The 19,848-nt window shown below is 41.3% G+C and overlaps 2 protein-coding genes and 1 long non-coding RNA gene across 3 annotated transcripts; 1 reads left to right on the top strand and 2 right to left on the bottom strand.

Annotated features, from left to right (window-relative positions):
• The first annotated feature begins 339 nt into the window (after positions 1-339).
• LOC5501213 (sterol 26-hydroxylase, mitochondrial) lies at positions 340-8,172 on the top strand. Its single transcript, XM_048720579.1, has 8 exons — positions 340-852; positions 1,600-1,796; positions 2,477-2,847; positions 3,515-3,681; positions 4,717-4,795; positions 7,102-7,264; positions 7,806-7,849; positions 7,927-8,172. The coding sequence occupies exons 1-8, from the start codon at positions 413-415 to the stop codon at positions 8,032-8,034; spliced, it is 1,569 nt and encodes a 522-aa protein (XP_048576536.1). The 5' UTR covers positions 340-412; the 3' UTR covers positions 8,035-8,172.
• LOC116608303 lies at positions 6,873-8,042 on the bottom strand. Its single transcript, XR_004292606.2, has 2 exons — positions 7,900-8,042; positions 6,873-7,260 (listed from the first exon to the last, which is right to left on the bottom strand). It is a non-coding gene; the product is annotated as an uncharacterized LOC116608303 (long non-coding RNA).
• A 2,704-nt stretch (positions 8,173-10,876) lies between the features above and the next one.
• On the bottom strand, positions 10,877-19,016 carry LOC5501209 (sterol 26-hydroxylase, mitochondrial). Its single transcript, XM_048720577.1, has 8 exons — positions 18,457-19,016; positions 17,201-17,397; positions 16,068-16,438; positions 15,355-15,521; positions 13,154-13,232; positions 12,561-12,723; positions 11,901-11,944; positions 10,877-11,824 (listed from the first exon to the last, which is right to left on the bottom strand). The coding sequence occupies exons 1-8, from the start codon at positions 18,894-18,896 to the stop codon at positions 11,717-11,719; spliced, it is 1,569 nt and encodes a 522-aa protein (XP_048576534.1). The 5' UTR covers positions 18,897-19,016; the 3' UTR covers positions 10,877-11,716.
• Between the last annotated feature and the right edge of the window lie 832 nt (positions 19,017-19,848).

The following is a 19,848-nucleotide window of genomic DNA, read 5'->3' as shown; positions in this document are numbered from 1 at the left end:
TTACTGTATGGTTAGTGTGATTTTCTTGAGAAACACGGAGGTCTGAAGGTCATTACCCTTTTTGCTGCGGGAAATGAATTATTTTTGGGCTTCTGTGTTGTTGTTAGACATACCGACAACAAGCTCAATTCAAATTTTCTTGCCCTTTCCCAACAAATATTGAACACTTTGAACTCACTAGATCGACAATTTATTGCGATATTTGGATATATCTAGAACTGTGGGACATTTTGTCCATTGAGGACCTCTCCCGACTGTCGGGCATATAGCCAATGCGATTATATATGGCATAGATATCTAGATTCCATCCAATCACAGCCTGTCGAAATATATCCCGTGATCTTCGACATTTGTCAAATTCGTGTTTTCTTGACTTCTTGTGTTTAGATGCAAGGACATTTTTTAGACCATCATGGCTTATATTAAAAAAGCCACATCACTTTATGGCACAAGAGCTCTTAACTTGTCTCGAAGTAATTTAGTGCGTTTCACACCGATTTTCTGCGCGAAAGTTGACTCGGTTCGCTACAAATCTACAGCGGCCATTCCTAAAGAAGAGGCCAAAGTAAAAAGTTACAAAGAGATTCCTGGACCAGGCTGGAAAGGAAACTTAAGCTATTTTGGCAAAAATGGGATAGAACATATGCATCTACGCCAGCAGAAATGGAGGCAAAACCACGGACCGATCTACCGCGAACAGTTTGGACCTTACAAGACTGCCTTCGTCGCCGATCCGAAACTTGTTCGAGAAGTTTTCCGAAATGAGGGCAAGTATCCTCAGAGAGAGCCTCAGATAGAATTGTGGATGGATTACAAAGAGAAGAGGAAACAGGCTCATGGAGTCTTTTCGCTGTAAGTGATATTTTACTTGTTGGTAATTATTATGCGTGCCATTAAGCCCATTTAAGCACCAACAAAATGAAAACAACGATTGATTGTGTGACAGAGTGTGACGGTTTCATATGCGAGGTTTTGCGTGACGTTTTTGTTGAATCTCGACCTTCCACGGAAAATCGAAATTGGCGTGTGTTAACTGGAGTCAAGACTGGAGTACAAAAAAGACGTTTCGAAAATATGTTTCGAGGGTCAACCATAACGTTGATCCTCTACTCAGTTAAACTTTTTTCAACTGTGACTTCGATGAATGTCATTGTGAGATGCAGAATGTAAAATGCAATGAGCCGCGTCTAAAGATTGTCATGCGCGCGCTTCATTATATAGAGGTAAGCTTACTTCATTTGTTATCTCATTTTCCACATTATTCATAAAGGTCTGAGGGGGGCGTGGGGAAGGGTTTGACATAGAGCACTGTAAAACATAAATACATACAGTCTAAGAATTAGACTATAGATAATAGGCAGTTACAGAATATTATGCCCCCTCACTTTTTAAAAAGGGGAGAAAGTGCCCCTTCCCTGCCCACCGCCCCTGTTTTCAAATCACTAGCGACAGATGCACAGGAGAATATTCTCTCATCTTCCCGAATTCTGATCTGCCCTCATCAAAACAGATTCTAACAACTGAGTCCCCAATTCTATTAGCTGAGTCCCTGCTGAGACCACACAATTTATAAGGATAACTATAGTGATCTCTTTATAGAAATGGTGAGGAATGGCTTAAAGCACGCTCAGTTCTGAACAAGAAAATGCTTAAGCCAAAGGTGGTTCACGGGTACGTACCAGAGCTGTCAAATGTTGTGGATGATTTCATTGGCCGTGTGAATGAGCTACGTAGCACAACCAGTGACAAGACTGTCCCAAACCTACAGAATGTGCTGTTCAAATGGTCCATGGAATGTGAGTTAATAGGGACCTTAAGCACGCAAAACGTAGAACGCTTTGCACATTCGCAGTTCTTGACATTCTTTCCAACTACTTTCTCAATGACATGAAAAAGGGGCGAAACAAGTAAATGAAAGCATAGTTTGTACGCACGCAAATCCAATATACACGGCATTCTACTTTTTCTGTTCTCACTTGGACGTAAGCGCAAGCACAACGCACGTAATTCTCACTGGAACGAAAGCGGAAGCGCAAGAGAATGAACTGCTTGACTTGCTTGCGCTCACGCTTGTGTTTGACCGATTCTCACTTGTGTTGCCCTTACGCTTGCGTCTTAGTGAGAACTAACCCTAATAACTAACTTATTGGCACGGGGTAGCAGAGCATATTCTGTACCTTATTATACACTTAATTTTCGCGTCACTTTAATTTCGTTGTGTCACAAAAATTTGGATGCGCGAAAATTTGTTGGGGACATTATTTAGAAATTCAATTTCAAAATTTCATGATGGTTTAAACAGAGTTTTGCCTTTTTTAGCTCCGAAAATGCCAAAAAAATATCCAGAGAGTGTTCCCCCTTCTCCTACACACTGATTTTTTTTGGAGCCACACTTTATAATTTTGTCCCCCAATATTCAATATACTAGTCTCAGACTTGTCCTATTTTTTAATAGTTCAATTTTTCAATTTTACAGCAATCGGCACTGTACTCTATGAAAAACAATTTGGTGCATTTTCCAAGTCAGGGTCTGAAGAAAGTCAGAGCATCATCACTGCTATTCAGAATCTCTTTTCTGTCTTTATCAAGATGGTCTTCATGCCTGTATGGGTGACTAAGTTCTATGAAACCAAAGCAGTGAAAATGTTCTACCAGAGCATGGATACCCTGTATGACTTCACTGATAAATGTGTAGAGGAAAAGCTCAAAGAGATAAATGAAAGAAATGTTGATGCTGATGAGAATAGTGAAGCAGAGTTCTTGACGTTCCTTGTTGCCAGCAAGAGTCTCTCATTGTCAGAAATCACCAGCAATCTAGTGGAGATATTGATGGCGGCAGTTGACACGGTACATATTCAAAGAATATGGGTGATTTCCTTACTACAATAACAGCCATCAAATGTTTGGGAAATGGTTGGGGGGGGGGGGGGGCTGGTAAACAGAGACATTAAGAAAAGAGGCCATTTCCTTACTGGTCATTTTATTTTGGAAAAAACTGGGGAGCAGGCATTATTCACACAGGCAAGCTAAACATATTTAATGGTTGCATGGATATAATACACTTTAGTTTAACCTCTTTAAGACAGCGCAGAGGAGGAGGGTCTAGGTTGTGGGTGGCTTCACCCTTCCACTTTTGCACTAAACAGACACGGTACAAATTCAATAAATATGGGTGATTTCCCTATTTTTGTTTGCACTACTATAGCATGCATCGAAAGTTTGGGGAGAAGGGGGGAGTACAGCTATTACCCTACTGATTTTTTTGAATTAAAAAAAAATTGGAAAAAACTGGGAAGGCATTCCCCATCCTTCACACAGGCAAACAAAACATATTTAATGATTTATGGATTTAATGCACTTTAGTTGAACCTCTTGAACGCCCCTGGATATACTCTGCCCAATATGAAAACGTGACCTTGAAACTTTATGATAAAGACACAAACAAGACTGTTTTCTATAGAATATCGAATTGCATTTTTTAAAGGATATGCAATGATTTTATATTATTTTCTAGACATCAAATACAAGTCTTTGGGCTTGCTACTGCCTGGCAAAGAACCCTGAAGTCCAGGAAAAGTTACACAAAGAAGTCACATCAGTCCTAGAACCAGGAGAAGTCGCCACCCTGGCAACCTTGAACAAAATGCGCTACCTCCGTTCCGTCATCAAGGAGACCTTAAGGTGCTCATAGATAATGTTAATAAAATTTGCTTAATCTACTAATTTATTTTCTTTTAGGAAATTTAATAAAACAATCTTACTCTGAGTACAGCCCCCAAGACTTTCTTAGTTTGTTGATCTCAAAGTCACAATGTTCACAGCAAGCTTGCATTTTGCATTTTGGCTGAGCGTCACTAAAAATGAGAAAGTAATCTTAGATGCTCTAGGACCCATGGTAGAGCGATCTGTATTTTGAGGAATTTTTATTAACTTTATCATCTGTATAACTAATTTCCTCTGGCATGCATTTGATCAACACAAGATGTTCTGTGATGAAAATAGCTGAAAATGCTGACACAGACGCCTTGACTGATATGATATCTCTTTGATGAAAATAGCAAAAAAAATGCTGACACAGACGCCTTGACTGATATAATATCTCTGTGATGAAAATAGCTAAAAATGCTGACCCAGACGCCTTGACTGATATGATCTCTTTGATGAAAATAGCTAAAAATGCTGACCCAGACGCCTTGACTGATATGATATCTCTGTGATGAAAATAGCTAAAAATGCTGACACAGACGCCTTGACTGATATGATATCTCTTTGATGAAAATAGCTAAAAATACTGACACAGACGCCTTGACTGATATGATATCTCTTTGATGAAAATAGCTAAAAATGCTGACACAGACGCCTTGACTGATATGATATCTCTTTGATGAAAATAGCTAAAAATGCTGACACAGACGCCTTGACTGATATGATATCTCTTTGATGAAAATAGCTAAAAATGCTGACACAGACGCCTTGACTGATATGATATCTCTGTGATGAAAATAGCTAAAAATGCTGACACAGACGCCTTGACTGATATGATATCTCTTTGATGAAAATAGCTAAAAATGCTGACACAGACGCCTTGACTGATATGATATCTCTTTGATAAAAATAGCTAAAAATGCTGACACAGACGCCTTGACTGATATGATATCTCTGTGATGAAAATAGCTAAAAATGCTGACACAGACGCCTTGACTGATATCTCTACAGGCTCTACCCTGCTGCACCAGAGAATGCGCGCTTCATGCAGAAAGACACAGAGATCGGCGGGTATCTTATTCCTCAAGGGGTAAGTCTGTTTCCAGCTTGGTGCAGAACTAAAAAAAATAATACATTGCTTCAGCGCTAACGCTATTGCTTGACCAAGACCACCCCCTGTTTCAACTATGTTGTCTCGCTTGTCTCACATTTTATAAATGTTTATAAATGTAGACAACATAAATAAATAAATAATAAATGTTTATAAATTTTATAAATGTTTTACATTTATACCGTTATTTGTTTGGAAAGGGTTGCATAACCTTTTGTGAGAATGCGAAATGCAATACTGTACAGTCCGTGCCATCTGTACCGTTGCAATGCCTCCAAGAAATAGAATCCCCTTTGAGCACCGCGAGCGAATTATACGGTCATTCGAAGATGAAGAGGAAGATTATCTCCTGGTGGCGGACACATTGGGGGTCAACCCTTCCACAGCCCGTGGTATCGTTGCTAGATACATACGAGAAGGGAGAATTGAAGAAAGAAATAACGTAAGAGTAGATGACCAGATGAGAAACTGCCTAAACGATATCATCAACAACAATTGCGTATCAACCAAGAACTAAGAAGGCGACTGCCCTTGAAACCAAGGATTCACGACCGCACGGTAGCGAGAACGCTAGATGGCATGTTGTTCCGAGTAAAGCTGGCAAGGCCCCTCCCAGCGGAAAGGAACAGACCTGACGTTCTACAGAAGAGAGTAGACTACGGCAACTGGTTCATGAACCGTGGTGTCGTGCATCATTCGGTCTTTGTAGATGAATGCGGCTACAATATCTGGATCGCAAGAAGTCGTGGGAGAGCGAGACAAGGAGAGCGAGCCTGTAGACAGGTCTGCGGGCAGCGTGGGAGGAACATTACCGTAACAATGGCAATATCACCAATCAATGGTCTTGTATTCCACTCGGCAATTATTGGTGGCATGAACGCACAGCGGTTCAGCGACTCTTACGCAGGCTAGACTTAACCTCGACCCGGACGAGATGGTGATTTTTATTTACGATGGAGCGCCACCACCGAACCCTGCCATACCCGGGCCCAATACAGAGCTGAAAATGCTACCACCCTACAGCCCCTTTTTGAACATTGTGGAGCAGGCAATAAGCTCTCTTAAAGCGGCTATAAAAGCTGACATCTCAAGGCCAGAAGTACAAGCCCAGATGGGAGATAGGGGTGCGGCTAGAGACCAAGGCCTTGCATTGGGAGTTTTCCGTACGCGTTTGCTTTTGCAAGCTTTGCAGCGCAATATTGGTACTATATGCGCTCAGTGGTACCGATTCATGCAAACATATTTACCACGATGTCTGAATGGTGAGGTGATCGAGGGCTAATGCAAAGTGCAGCGAAATGCTCTATGTAGAACTTTAACATGACTCACCGTTATTGAAAATAGATTTTTCGTTATTGAATGTAAAGAACGCGCAAATGCTTGTATAAACCCAGTAATGTATGTCATATTCGCGTGAATTGTTATAAAGATGTTAATAAATATGTGTTGCACGCAGTTGACTGTCAATTCTCCTAATTGTTGATTTTTTTTTGTTAATGGTCGAATGAAAACGCAGATGAAAGTATATTTTTCGCCTTTGAATGACGAAAGGCGCGAATGACTGTCGATTTTTGCGATTGAATGTTACTGGCGATGTAAATATCGCTAATGAAATTTGTGTTCACGTAAATGAGCGCTTTATGATGAAAATGAATGTATATTCGCGTTATTTATCGTAAATTGCCGCAAATGAATGTAGATTTCCTGGTAATGAACAGCAAAGGTGTAATTTCCTTTGCTTGTCTCACATTTAAGCTTGACTCTGCAGCTCCTCCCCCTCCTTGTCAGGCCCTGATAGCAACGACTGAACGGAGCTAAGAAGGACTATATATTTTTAAAATCAAAGAGTTGTTGGAGAGGGAAATCGTTGGATCCAACTATTTCGATCAAAGTTTACATTACTTTGACGCTCTCACTATCGCTTGACAAAAACCTACCCCCATTTCAATTTATTCTTTTTGCTTGTTTCAAATTTTAAGGATGGACTGTACTTAGAAAACAGCCCTTCCCATCCCCTCCCCCTTGCCAGGCCCTGATAGCCATGATGGAACGGATGTAAGAAGGGCTATATGTTTTTTATTCAAAGCATCAAATAATTGTTGGAGAGGTTTTGCGATGCCATTCACCAAATCATTGGATCTGTCATCCATAAACTATTTCTATTAGAGTTAACATTTTTCTCACCTTTTTTGAGGGGAAAAAAGTTTCCCAAAAAAAAAATTGTAGCCCATTTCTCAACCCTTATAAACGAGGTAATAAGTGGTTCACTTTTTGTCATTTTTCAGACAATGGTTCGCATCCCCCTGTATGTGATGGGGCGTGACCCTGAAATCTTTGACGACCCTCTGACGTTTAGCCCTGAGCGCTGGATGAGGGGTGACGACACCCATCCGGATTATCACGCATATGCCATGTTGCCCTTTGGCCACGGAACACGCATGTGTCTAGGTAAACAAAGCTGCGGTGACTTGAAGATGACACAAGTGGGGACACCACGGGCGAAACTCACCGCTACACGCCCCTGTATTGTAAAGCCCTATCCACACTAACAATTTTTAGTTGACAATTTTTAATTGACAACTATATTTGTTAACATCTACACTAGCAATTTTTCATGTGTGACAATTTTTAATTACCGAGAAAAAGCAAACCTGCTAGCTTTTGAGCAATTATAATTACCACATAAAAATTGACAATTTTGCTCCATCTACACTGGCAATTTAAAATTGTCACATAAAAATTGTTAACTAAAAATTGGTAGTGTAGATGGGGCTTAAATCTCATTCTCCTTTTCATATGCGACGGAGGGAAGTGATAGATAAATACAGCTCTTAGAACCAAGTAACTAGTTCTACAGGAATTCGTTAACGCGCCTGCTAGGAAATTATATAAAAAAGAATGATACTCAGTCTTGTATTTTATTTATCAATCAAGGTAACAGTTTATTACCAGTTATTTGCTTTAGTTTGTTTGTATAATGTGTTTTCAGGTCGCAGAGTGGCTGAGCTTGAGATGCAGCTGTTGCTATCTAGGGTGGGTTCATCGCCAACAACACGGTACGCCAAAAAAATAATTTTACTCACATGAACTTTTCTTTTATTGTTTCCTAGGTGTCGCAGCTGTATCTACTTGAATCCAAGAATGACGTGAAGTCCATCGTCAGAGGTCTTCTTTCGCCCGACAGGGACGTGATACTGGCGTTCAATGACCGCACATGAAAGTCGCGTCTGAATACTGACCTGATAAGCGCAAATAGACGTTTTTAGACGTAGGGATCATCTGGGCTTCTAGTTCCTAGAAATAATTATCATGCGCAAACTGTAGTTCCATGCAGTGTATATAAATGCTTAAGTGGCCTCAGGTGATGGCGCAGTAACTCCCTCTCTCCCCCCCCCCCCCCTTATTGTTGCGCTCGCTTCCTAGATGTACATGATGGTTTGTTCGATTTAGCTTCTAGAAGTAGTGATCACGCACGCTTCCTAGAAATACACGATGGTTTGTTCGATTTAGCCTCTAGAAGAAGTGATCACGCACGCTTCCTAGAAGTACACGATGGTTTGTTCGATTTAGCTTCTAAGTGATCACGCACGCTTCTTATAAGTACATGATGGTTTGTTCGATTTAGCTACTAGAAAAAGTGATCACGCACGCTTCCTAGAAGTACATGATAGTTTGTTCTATTTAGCTTCTAGAAGTAGTGATCACGCACGCTTCCTAGAAATACACGATGGTTTGTTCGATTTAGCCTCTAGAAGAAGTGATCACGCACGCTTCCTAGAAGTACACGATGGTTTGTTCGATTTAGCTTCTAAGTGATCACGCACGCTTCTTATAAGTACATGATGGTTTGTTCGATTTAGCTACTAGAAAAAGTGATCACGCACGCTTCCTAGAAGTACATGATAGTTTGTTCTATTTAGCTCCTAGAAGAAGTGATCACGAACGCTTCCTGAGATACCTAATAGTTGGGTCAAATAGTTCTTCGCGCTTGTGGAAGACTGTTCAACACTCATGACTTCGTTGCGATTACAGTACTTACCCGCTTACAAGAACCTAGGTTCTTCCAGGTTAGCCTAAACAAGTTCTTATTTAATGGGTATTTTTTTAAATTTTAGTCTACTACACTAGGTAATGAGCGCAGTGCTCGTCATTTACACACTAGGTGATGTGCACAGTACTCGTCATGTACAAACTACTAATTTATGTGCGCAGTGCTCGTCATGTACACACTACCAAGTGATGCGCGCAGTGCTCGTCTTGGACACACTAGATGATGTGCGCAGTGCTCGTCATGTACGCACTAGGTGATGTGCGCAGTGCTCGTGGTGTACACACTAGGTGATGTGCACACTAGGTGGTGTGCACAGTGCTCGTCGTGTACACACTAGGTGAGGTGCGCAGTGCTCGTCGTGTACACACTAGGTGACGTGCGCAGTGCTCGTCATGTACACACTAGGTGATGTGCGCAGTGCTCGTCATGTACAAACTAGGTGATGTGCGCAGTGCTCGTCATGTACACACTAGGTGATGTGCGCAGTGCTCGTCATGTAACACACTAGGTGATGTGCGCAGTGCTCGTCATGTACACACTAGGTGATATGCGCAGTGTTCGTCATGTACAAACTAGGTGATGTGCGCAGTGCTCGTCATGTACACACTAGGTGATGTGCGCAGTGCTCGTCATGTACACACTAGGTGATGTGTGCAGTGCTCGTCATGTACACACTAGGTGATATGCGCAGTACTCGTCATGTACACACTAGGTGATATGCGCAGTGTTCGTCATGTACAAACTAGGTGATGTGCGCAGTGCTCATCATGTACACACTAGGTGATGTGCGCAGTGCTCGTCATGTACAAACTAGGTGATGTGCGCAGTGCTCGTCATGTACAAACTAGGTGATGTGCGCAGTGCTTGCCTTGTACACACTAGGTGATATGCGCCGTGCTCGTCATGTACACATTAGGTGATGTGCGCAGTGCTCGTCATGTACACACTAGGTGATGTGCGCAGTGCTCGTCATGTACACACTAGGTGATGTGCGCAGTGCTCGTCATGTGCACACTAGGTGATGTTCGCAGTGCTCGTCATGTGCACACTAGGTGATGTGCGCAGTGCTCGTCATGTGCACACTAGGTGATGTGCGCAGTGCTCGTCATGTGCACACTAGGTGATGTGCGCAGTGCTCGTCATGTACACACTAGGTGATGTGCGCAGTGCTCGTCATGTACACACTAGGTGATATGCGCAGTGCTCGTCATGTACACACTAGGTGATGTGCACAGTGCTCGTCATGTACAAACTAGGTGATGTGCGCAGTGTTCGGCATGTACACACTAGGTGATGTGTGCAGTGTTCGTCATGTACAAACTAGGTGATATGCGCAGTGTTCGTCATGTACACACTACAAGGTAATGCTTTTGGGGATAGTATGCATCGTCGTAAACATTAATTAAACACAAGTCTTCCTTTTGCGTCACCAATATATTTTTAACTTAATTTACCTGTTATAAACAATGTAAAAAGGCATATTCCATAAAATTATATTCCATCTTTTCCTTTATCCTTACTGGGAACCCTGTGTATGATGTTTTTGGCGGGAATCGGAAAACAAATTTCAAACCATGTGGTTTACACGTTCGTGTTGGGGTTTGAATAAAAGAATGGATCAGGAATCCTTGCGTCGTTGGCTCTCTTGGGTTTGGTATGTTATTTGGTGGTAGGGATGGGGTGGGGGGATTTGTAAAAAAACACAGTTTTCCTCGAAGATGTGTGTGTTCTTTTATTTCGACGTTTATACATAGGCCCGTAGCCAGGATTTTTCTTGAGGGAGGGGGATAGCGAAACCGAAAAAGTCTACAAATACAAGTCTGACATGGATTACCAGAGTAATCTAGCCTATGCTTTGTAGTTTTCTCTACAAATAGCACGTCTATTGAGAACTTTCGGCCGTTTTTTTTTTTTGGGGGGGTGGGGTGCGTTCGCACCCCCTGCACCCTCCCTGGGTACGGGCCTGGTACAATGACACACTGAGCACTATGCTTATAATAAGACCAATATAATGAAAACAATCTTTTCAACTTTATCTCAAGTAAGACGTACGTATGCTGAAATAAGCTGGTTATTGTGTTTATTTTACAGAAAAACAATTTGAAAACAGATACCCCGTGCACCTAGTCAATGGGGCTTCGCCGTCAAATCTGTAATCCCTTGTCGCTGTGCTAATGCGAGCACAAGTTGCGTATTTTCATAAAAAAATACTGTTATGAGCATATGGGAGAGTGCCTTAGGACATCACAAAGTCTATTGGGGGCATAATTGAGTGCTGTGCTTATGGATGTTTGCAAGCCAAGGTGGATTCATGGGGGTGTTTGGCTTTGCCTCAATAAGGACAAAATCTCCTAATAAATCACCACAGCAGCTCTCTTAAGTAGTCTTTTCTAAAACCACAGAGTGCCAAAATATTCTCTTTGAAAAGCACTGAAGTTCGCGGCACGATTTAACCACAAGTCCCTACTTGTCAGCGCTGCGGCAAGCGATATCGTTATTTCTAGAAACTCGATCACACATGATCTAGAGCGCTTTGATCACTCCTTCTGTTTACTTCTAGGAAGTGTCCGTGATCATGTCTTCTAGAACTCCTTCGAAAAAAACTATCGTGGGCTGTCTATCAAGGTCCCCATCCTATCTAGGAAGCGAGCGCAACAATGGGGTGGGGGTGGGGGTGGGGGCTAGAAGTTACTGCTCCACCCCCCCCCCCCCCCCCCCTGTAGCCACATTAGCATATGCTATATACACTACATGGAATTACAGTGTACGTGATAACTATTTCTAGGAACTAGAAGCCCAGATGATCCCAGCGTCTAAAAACGTCTATGTGCGGTTTTCAGACGCGGCTTTCATGTGCGGTCATTGAACGCCAGTATCACGTCACTGTCGGGCGAAAGGAGACCTCTGCTGATGGGCTTAACGTCATTCTTGGATTCAAGTTGATACAACTGCGACACCTAGAAAACAATAAAAGAAAAGTTCATGTGAGTAAAATTCTTTTTTGGCGTACCGTGTTGATGGCGGCGAACCCACCCTAGATAGCAACAGCTGCATCTCAAGCTCAGCCACTCTGCGACCTGAAAACACATTATACAAACAAGCCATTACTTTGATTTATAACTAAAAACATAACTGAGCAGGCGTGTACAAAGGATGGGGTGGGCAGTCCTAGGTATCACTTGGAAAAGCATAAAAAAATCATATGGAAAAAGCATTTGAAGGTTCCTTAATAAAAAACGACCCACTTTTTGAGCGACAAGGGGGTTTCAATCGCGCCGAGCGAACCCCCCCCCCTGTATACGAGCCCCCTAAGCATAAATCTTTTTGTATTTTATTCTAGCAGGCGCGGCAACGAGTTGCTGTGTAATGGATTGATTAGTTTTAAGAGCAGTCACGCATGGGTTTTTTTTTATCGCCTTCCTCTGTCGCGTACGAAAAGGAGGAGAGACAATTTTAAATTCTGAGGCAGAGGGTGGTAATTTTTAGAGTTTGAAAGAACCGTGGAGTTCAGAGGGTATGCTCATCCGTGATTTTTTGTACACATTGAGCTCTGAAACAAACTAATATTGTAATTCAAAGCATGTGTATGTGTGTGTGTGTGTGTGGGGGGGGGGGGATGGGAGGGGAGGGGGTTCAGGGTGCCCCTCGTGGTCCCTTTTTGTGTCATCTTCAAGTCACCGCAGCTTTGTTTACCTAGACACATGCGTGTTCCGTGGCCAAAGGGCAACATGGCATATGCGTGATAATCCGGATGGGTGTCGTCACCCCTCATCCAGCGCTCAGGGCTAAACGTCAGAGGGTCGTCAAAGATTTCAGGGTCACGCCCCATCACATACAGGGGGATGCGAACCATTGTCTGAAACAAATCAAATTGTTAAGAGTTTGCCTCATTTAGAAGGGTTGAGGAATATGGTCTCAAAAAGTTATTTTGTTGAATATTTAGTGCAAAGAGAAGACTTTCAAAGAGTAGAATATACAGATACAACATATCCCAAAGAAAAGAGATGAGGAGAATGTAAACTTTGATAGAAATAGTTGGATCCAACGATTTGCCTCTCCAACAACTCTTTGATTTTAAAAACATATAGTCCTTCTTAGATCCGTTCTGTCATTGCTATCAGGGCCTGACAAGGGGGTGGAGAGGGGCTGCAGAGTCATGTGAGACAAGCGTGAGACATGCGAGACAACATAGTTGAAATAGGGGATGGTCTTGGTCAAGCAATAGCGTTAGCCCTGAAGTAATGTATTATTTTTTTAGTTCTGCACCAAGCTGGAAACAGACTTACCCCTTGAGGAATAAGATACCCGCCGATCTCTGTGTCTTTCTGCATGAAGCGCGCATTCTCTGGTGCAGCAGGGTAGAGCCTGTAGAGATATCAGTCAAGGCGTCTGTGTCAGCATTTTTAGCTATTTTCATCAGAGAGATATCATATCAGTCAAGGCGTCTGTGTCAGCATTTTTAGCTATTTTCATCAAAGAGATATCATATCAGTCAAGGCGTCTGTGTCAGCATTTTTAGCTATTTTCATCACAGAGATATCATATCAGTCAAGGCGTCTGTGTCAGCATTTTTAGCTATTTTCATCAAAGAGATATCATAACAGTCAAGGCGTCTGTGTCAGCATTTTTAGCTATTTTCATCACAGAGATATCATATCAGTCAAGGCGTCTGTGTCAGCATTTTTAGCTATTTTCATCACAGAGATATCATATCAGTCAAGGCGTCTGTGTCAGTATTTTTAGCTATTTTCATCAAAGAGATATCATATCAGTCAAGGCGTCTGTGTCAGCATTTTAAGCTATTTTCATCACAGAGATATCATAACAGTCAAGATGTGTGTGTCAGCATTTTGAGCTATTTTCATCACAGAGATATCATAACAGTCAAGATGTGTGTGTCAGCATTTTGAGCTATTTTCATCACAGAGATATCATAACAGTCAAGATGTGTGTGTCAGCATTTTTAGCTATTTTCATCAAAGAGATCATATCAGTCAAGGCGTCTGTGTCAGCATTTTAAGCTATTTTCATCACAGAGATATCATAACAGTCAAGGCGTCTGTGTCAGCATTTTTAGCTATTTTCATCAAAGAGATCATATCAGTCAAGGCGTCTGTGTCAGCATTTTAAGCTATTTTCATCACAGAGATATCATAACAGTCAAGATGTGTGTGTCAGCATTTTGAGCTATTTTCATCACAGAGATATCATAACAGTCAAGATGTGTGTGTCAGCATTTTTAGCTATTTTCATCAAAGAGATATCATATCAGTCAAGGCGTCTGTGTCAGCATTTTTAGCTATTTTCATCAAAGAGATCATATCAGTCAAGGCGTCTGTGTCAGCATTTTTAGCTATTTTCATCACAGAGATATCATAACAGTCAAGATGTGTGTGTCAGCATTTTGAGCTATTTTCATCACAGAGATATCATAACAGTCAAGATGTGTGTGTCAGCATTTTTAGCTATTTTCATCAAAGAGATATCATATCAGTCAAGGCGTCTGTGTCAGCATTTTTAGCTATTTTCATCAAAGAGATCATATCAGTCAAGGCGTCTGTGTCAGCATTTTTAGCTATTTTCATCACAGAGATATCATAACAGTCAAGATGTGTGTGTCAGCATTTTGAGCTATTTTCATCACAGAGATATCATAACAGTCAAGATGTGTGTGTCAGCATTTTTAGCTATTTTCATCAAAGAGATATCATATCAGTCAAGGCGTCTGTGTCAGCATTTTAAGCTATTTTCATCACAGAGATATCATATCAGTCAAGGCGTCTGTGTCAGCATTTTTAGCTATTTTTATCACAGAGATATTATATCAGTCAAGGCGTCTGTGTCAGCATTTTTAGCTATTTTCATCAAAGAGATATCATATCAGTCAAGGCGTCTGTGACAGCATTTTTAGCTATTTTTATCAAAGAGATATCATATCAGTCAAGGCGTCTGTGTCAGCATTTTTAGCTATTTTTATCAAAGAGATATCATATCAGTCAAGGCGTCTGTGTCAGCATTTTTAGCTATTTTTATCAAAGAGAGATCATATCAGTCAAGGCGTCTGTGTCAGCATTTTTAGCTATTTTTATCAAAGAGAGATCATATCAGTCAAGGTGTCTGTGTCAGCATTTTCTTCTATTTTCATCACAGAGATCACATCAGTCAAGGAGTCTGGGTCAGCATTTTTAGCTATTTTCATTAAAGAGATATCATATCAGTCAATTCGGCTATGTTAGCATTTTTAGCTATTTTTATCACAGAACATCCTGTGTAGATCAAATGCATGCCAGAGGAGAAGGGTTATATAGATAATAAAGCTAACAGTAGAAAAAAAAACCCTCAAATACAGATCGCTCTACCGTGGGTTTTAGAGCATCTAAGATTACTATTTCATTTTTTGTAACACTCATGAAAAAATAACAGCCAAAATGCAAGCTTGTGGTGAAAATTGTGACTTTGTGGTCAATAAACTTAAATCAGTAAGCACCTTAAGGTCTCCTTGATGACAGAGCGGAGGTAGCGCATCTTGTTCAAAGTTGCCGGGGTGGCGACTTCTCCTGGTCCTAGGACTGATGTGACTTCTTTGTGCAACTTTTCCTGGACTTCAGGGTTCTTGGCCAGGCAGTAGCAAGCCCAAAGGCTTGTATTTGATGTCTAAAAAAATATAAAAACATCTAATTTTCTTGAAGATTCTATAGAATTGCTTGAATCGCCTTGTTTCTTCTTTACCATAAAGTTTTAAATTCATATTTTTATAATGGGCAAATTACATTCAGGGGGGTTCAAGACAGGGACCGCAGAGCACATTGAAAAGTGTGTGTGTGTGTGTGGGGGGGGGGGGGGGGGGAGACATAGAACAGGAGGCTCCAGAGTGGGTTATTGACAGAAAAACTTGTTTCAAGTCTTTTTTAAATATTTTTTTCAGTGCAAAAAGTAGAAGGACCGTCCCCCCCCCCCCCTGCAGTGCCTTCAAGAGGTTAAACTAAAGTGCATTCTATCCATGCAATTATTAAATATGTTTTGTTTGCCTGTGTGAATAATGAGGCATGCCTCCCCAGTTTTTTTCCAAAAATTAAATGACCAGTAGGGGAAAGGCCTCGAATTTTCTTAATGTCTCTGCTCAGCCCCCCTCCCTTTCCCCAAACATTTGATGCCTGCTATAGTAGTAAGTAAATCATCCAATATTCTTTGGTTATGTACCGTGTCAACTGCTGCCATCAATATCTCCACTAAATTGCTGGTGATTTCTGACAATGAAAGACTCTTGCTGGCAACAAGGAACGTCAAGAACTCTGCTTCACTATTCTCATCAGCATCAACACTTCTTTCATTTATATCTTTGAGCTTTTCCTCTACACATTTATCAGTGAAGTCATACAGGGTATCCATGCTCTGGTAGAACCTTTTTACTGCTTTGGTTTCATAGAACTTGGTGACCCATACAGGCATAAAGAAAATTTTGATAAAGCCAGCCAACAGATTCTGAACAGCAGTGATGATGCTTTGGCTCTCTACAGCCCCTGACTGGGAAAATGCACCAAATCGTTTTTCATAGAGTACAGTGCCAATTGCTGAAAAATTTAATAATTGAACAGTTAAAAAATAGAACAAGTCTGAGACTGTTATATTGAATATTGGGGGACAAAATTATAAAGTGAGGCTAAAAAATAATCAAGGTGTAGGAGGGGGACACTCTCTCTGGATATTTTTTTGGCATTTTCGAAGCTAAAAAAGGCCAAACTCTGTTTAAACCATCATGAAATTTTGAAATTGAATATCTAAATAATGTATCCAACAAATTGTGGCTCCAAGAAACATCAGTGTGTAGGAGAGCATCCTAGGAGACCTAGGGTGATGTGGAGACTTTACTTTGTTGAGCATTTATTTTTTTATACATATGTTATATATATATATATATATATAGCATGATCATCAGTCTCCTTCCACCCATGGCCCCTCCCCTATATTTTCAAAAATATTTAAAAAAATTACCAGTAGAAGCATGGCTGTACACCCAAACAATGTTATCTTAATGTTTCTATATATTGCCCCTGACAATATTTCGAGGGTTGCTACATACTACGCTCTGATGCCCATGCCAATAAGTTAGTTATTAGGGAATTTCAGCATGTGAAAAATTAGAATGCTGTGTATGTTTGATTTGCATGTGCGCCATTCTCGGCTTTCCAACTACTGTGTGCTTTTAGCTAGGTGGCTTGCCCATTTTTCTTGTATTGAGAACATAGTTGGAATGCCGTGAACAGCTAGAGTAGGCAAATCAAACGTCACTGGGGTTGTAAGTTTTCGCATGGTTAAGGTACCTTTTTACTCACATTCCGTTGACCACTTAAACAGCTCATTCTGTAGGTTTGGGACAGTCTTGTCACTGGTTGTGCTGCGTAGCTCATTCACACGGCCAATAAAATCATCCACAACATTTGACAGCTCTGGTGCGTAGCCATCAACCACCTTTGGCTTAAGCATTTTCTTGTTCAGAACTGAGCGTGCTTTAAACCATTCCTCACCAAGTCTAAAGAAACATCACAACAGATATCCTTATAAATTGTGCAGTGTCAGAGGGGTTGTATGATAAGGACAGATCAGAATTCAGCCAGATGAGAAAATGGTCGGCAGACAGGGAAGGCCTGGGGGGCACTTCCCCCCCCCCCCACTTTTTTGATTGGATGTGTGTTTTTTTTATTTGACTTGAACGTCAATGTTTAAAATCAGGCCCGTAGCCGGGGGGGGGGGGGGGGGGGGGGGTTCCAGGGGTTCGAAAGAACCACGCCACACGACTTAAAGGTCTGCCCTGATAAAGGAAAATTGAGTACCACTGCAAGCTGGGACGAGCTGCTTTAGAGAAAATGGTCCGCTAAATGGGTAAACAAACCCCCGCCCCCCTTCAAAATCCTTGCTACGGGCCTGAAAATGTATGTTTTCTTTTAACCAATAGTTAAAACGATCCTACCTGGTATATCGTATAAAATTCACTTTTTGAACAAACATAGTAATATTATAAATGCCCTTTTGGTCACCAAATTATTTGTACTCCAGTTAACACACGCCAATTCAATTTTCTGTGGACGGTGGAGATAGTGAAATTAAACTGTACAACAAAAACGTCACTTAAACCTCGCATATGCAGAGTGTCCAACCTACAGACTTCAGCGACAGCCCCCAAAAAAAGAATCTGTGAAATCGTGATACAACTCATGGTATTTGCCGCTACTATCTGTGCCTACGTTACTGTTCATGGTATTTATGCGTTGGCATAAAACGTAAAAGAGGAGCAAAAAGCGTTCATTTTTTATAACTCTTTGTTGACTACTTTCTTTAAAAATTAAGGTGGAAAATATATGGACTGCATACTGAATAGACAGACATAAAATCGTCAAAAATCGGGATTTTCCTATCCCGATCGAGGTTGCGTCGGGATTCGGGAAATTCGAGCAAAATCGGGATAGTTGGACACTCTGCATATGAAACAGTCACACTCTGTCACACAATCAATCGTTGTTTTCATTTTGTTGGTGCTTAAATGGGCTTAATGGCACGCATAATAATTACCAACAAGTAAAATATCACTTACGACGAAAAGACTCCATGGGCCTGTTTCCTCTTCTCTTTGTAATCCATCCACAATTCTATCTGAGGCTCTCTCTGAGGATACTTGCCCTCATTTCGGAAAACTTCTCGAACAAGTTTCGGATCGGCGACGAAGGCAGTCTTGTAAGGTCCAAACTGTTCGCGGTAAATCGGTCCGTGGTTTTGCCTCCATTCCTGCTGGCGTAGATGCATATGTTCCATGCCATTTTTGCCAAAATAGCTTAAGTTTCCTTTCCAGCCTGGTCCAGGAATCTCTTTGTAATTTTTTACTTTGGCCTCTTCTTTAGGAATGGCCGCTGTAGATTTGTAGCGAACCGAGTCCATTTTCGCGCAGAAAATCGGTGTGAAACGCACTAAATTACATGGAGACAAGTTAAGAGCTCTTGTGCCATAAAGTGATGTGGCTTTTGTTAGATAAGCCATGATGGTCTTGAATAAATGTTTTGTGCCAACTGCATCTAATGCACAATATAAAAATAGAAGCCTCGAATGTCGAAGATCAAGGGTACATTGACAAGCTCTGATTGGATGGAATATACAGTCGTTTGACATTAAAGGTTGCCATCAACCACCTTTGCGACCACGCGACAAGCCCGCATGTAAGCATGGGTAAAAACCACTGAAGTGCTTAGCTGCATATATTAGCCACTGCATAACTTCAGACTTAGACGGTGTAGCGGTGGCTAATAAATGCAACTAGGCGCTTCAGTGGTTTTTACCCATGCTTTACACAGCTTTTACTTTTATTGTAAGACTTATTTTCCCTCTACTTTGATTAATTTTTTGAAGCATAAATTATTTTTCTATTAGTTTTTATAATGATATTAAAATGTCAATGGCGAAAGACAAAAACGTCGTCTAGCTGTATTCTGCAACGTGGCAAAAGTGACCCTCGCCTGGATTGGCCTTTACCTTGTTGATCCTCCCCACCTCCACCCCTATTTTTGTCTCTTTGTTTGTTTTTTTTTTTTTTTTAATCCAAAACCTGTATTGATGATTAAGCCAAGGCGAGTGCGACTTGAGAAAATCCTTCGGGGCAAAGCAGAAAATGCGGCTTGACTACAACCTTTTTTCATAAGAACGTCCAGCCTGAGATTTCACAAAAGAACATGCTAAGAAAGCAGAAAAATTTTACTTTGTTGGGCCACATCACCTAGTGTGTACATGACGAGTACTGCACACATCACCTAGCGTATACATGACGAGTACTGCACACATCACCTAGCGTATACATGACGAGTACTGCACACATCACCTAGTGTGTACATGACGAGCACTGCACACATCACCTAGTGTGTACATGACGAGTACTGCACACATCACCTAGTGTGTACATGACGAGTACTGCACACATCACCTAGTGTGTACATGACCT

The sequence above is a fragment of the Nematostella vectensis genome, chromosome 13, assembly GCF_932526225.1.
Source record: "Nematostella vectensis chromosome 13, jaNemVect1.1, whole genome shotgun sequence".
NCBI classification, from domain to species: Eukaryota; Metazoa; Cnidaria; class Anthozoa; order Actiniaria; family Edwardsiidae; genus Nematostella; species Nematostella vectensis.
This window is presented reverse-complemented; position numbering and strand designations above follow the sequence as displayed.

Excerpts from the sequence above, each read along its gene's own strand:
- LOC5501213 (XM_048720579.1), top strand. The coding sequence starts at position 413 with ATGGCTTATATTAAAAAAGCCACATCACTTTATGGCACAAGAGCTCTT. Across the intron at positions 1,797-2,476 it reads GTTCAAATGGTCCATGGAAT|CAATCGGCACTGTACTCTAT; the intron begins GTGAGTTAATAG and ends TCAATTTTACAG. Across the intron at positions 4,796-7,101 it reads GGTATCTTATTCCTCAAGGG|ACAATGGTTCGCATCCCCCT; the intron begins GTAAGTCTGTTT and ends GTCATTTTTCAG.
- LOC5501209 (XM_048720577.1), bottom strand. The coding sequence starts at position 18,896 with ATGGCTTATCTAACAAAAGCCACATCACTTTATGGCACAAGAGCTCTT. Across the intron at positions 13,233-15,354 it reads GTCATCAAGGAGACCTTAAG|GCTCTACCCTGCTGCACCAG; the intron begins GTGCTTACTGAT and ends ATATCTCTACAG. Across the intron at positions 11,945-12,560 it reads CGGAACACGCATGTGTCTAG|GTCGCAGAGTGGCTGAGCTT; the intron begins GTAAACAAAGCT and ends ATGTGTTTTCAG.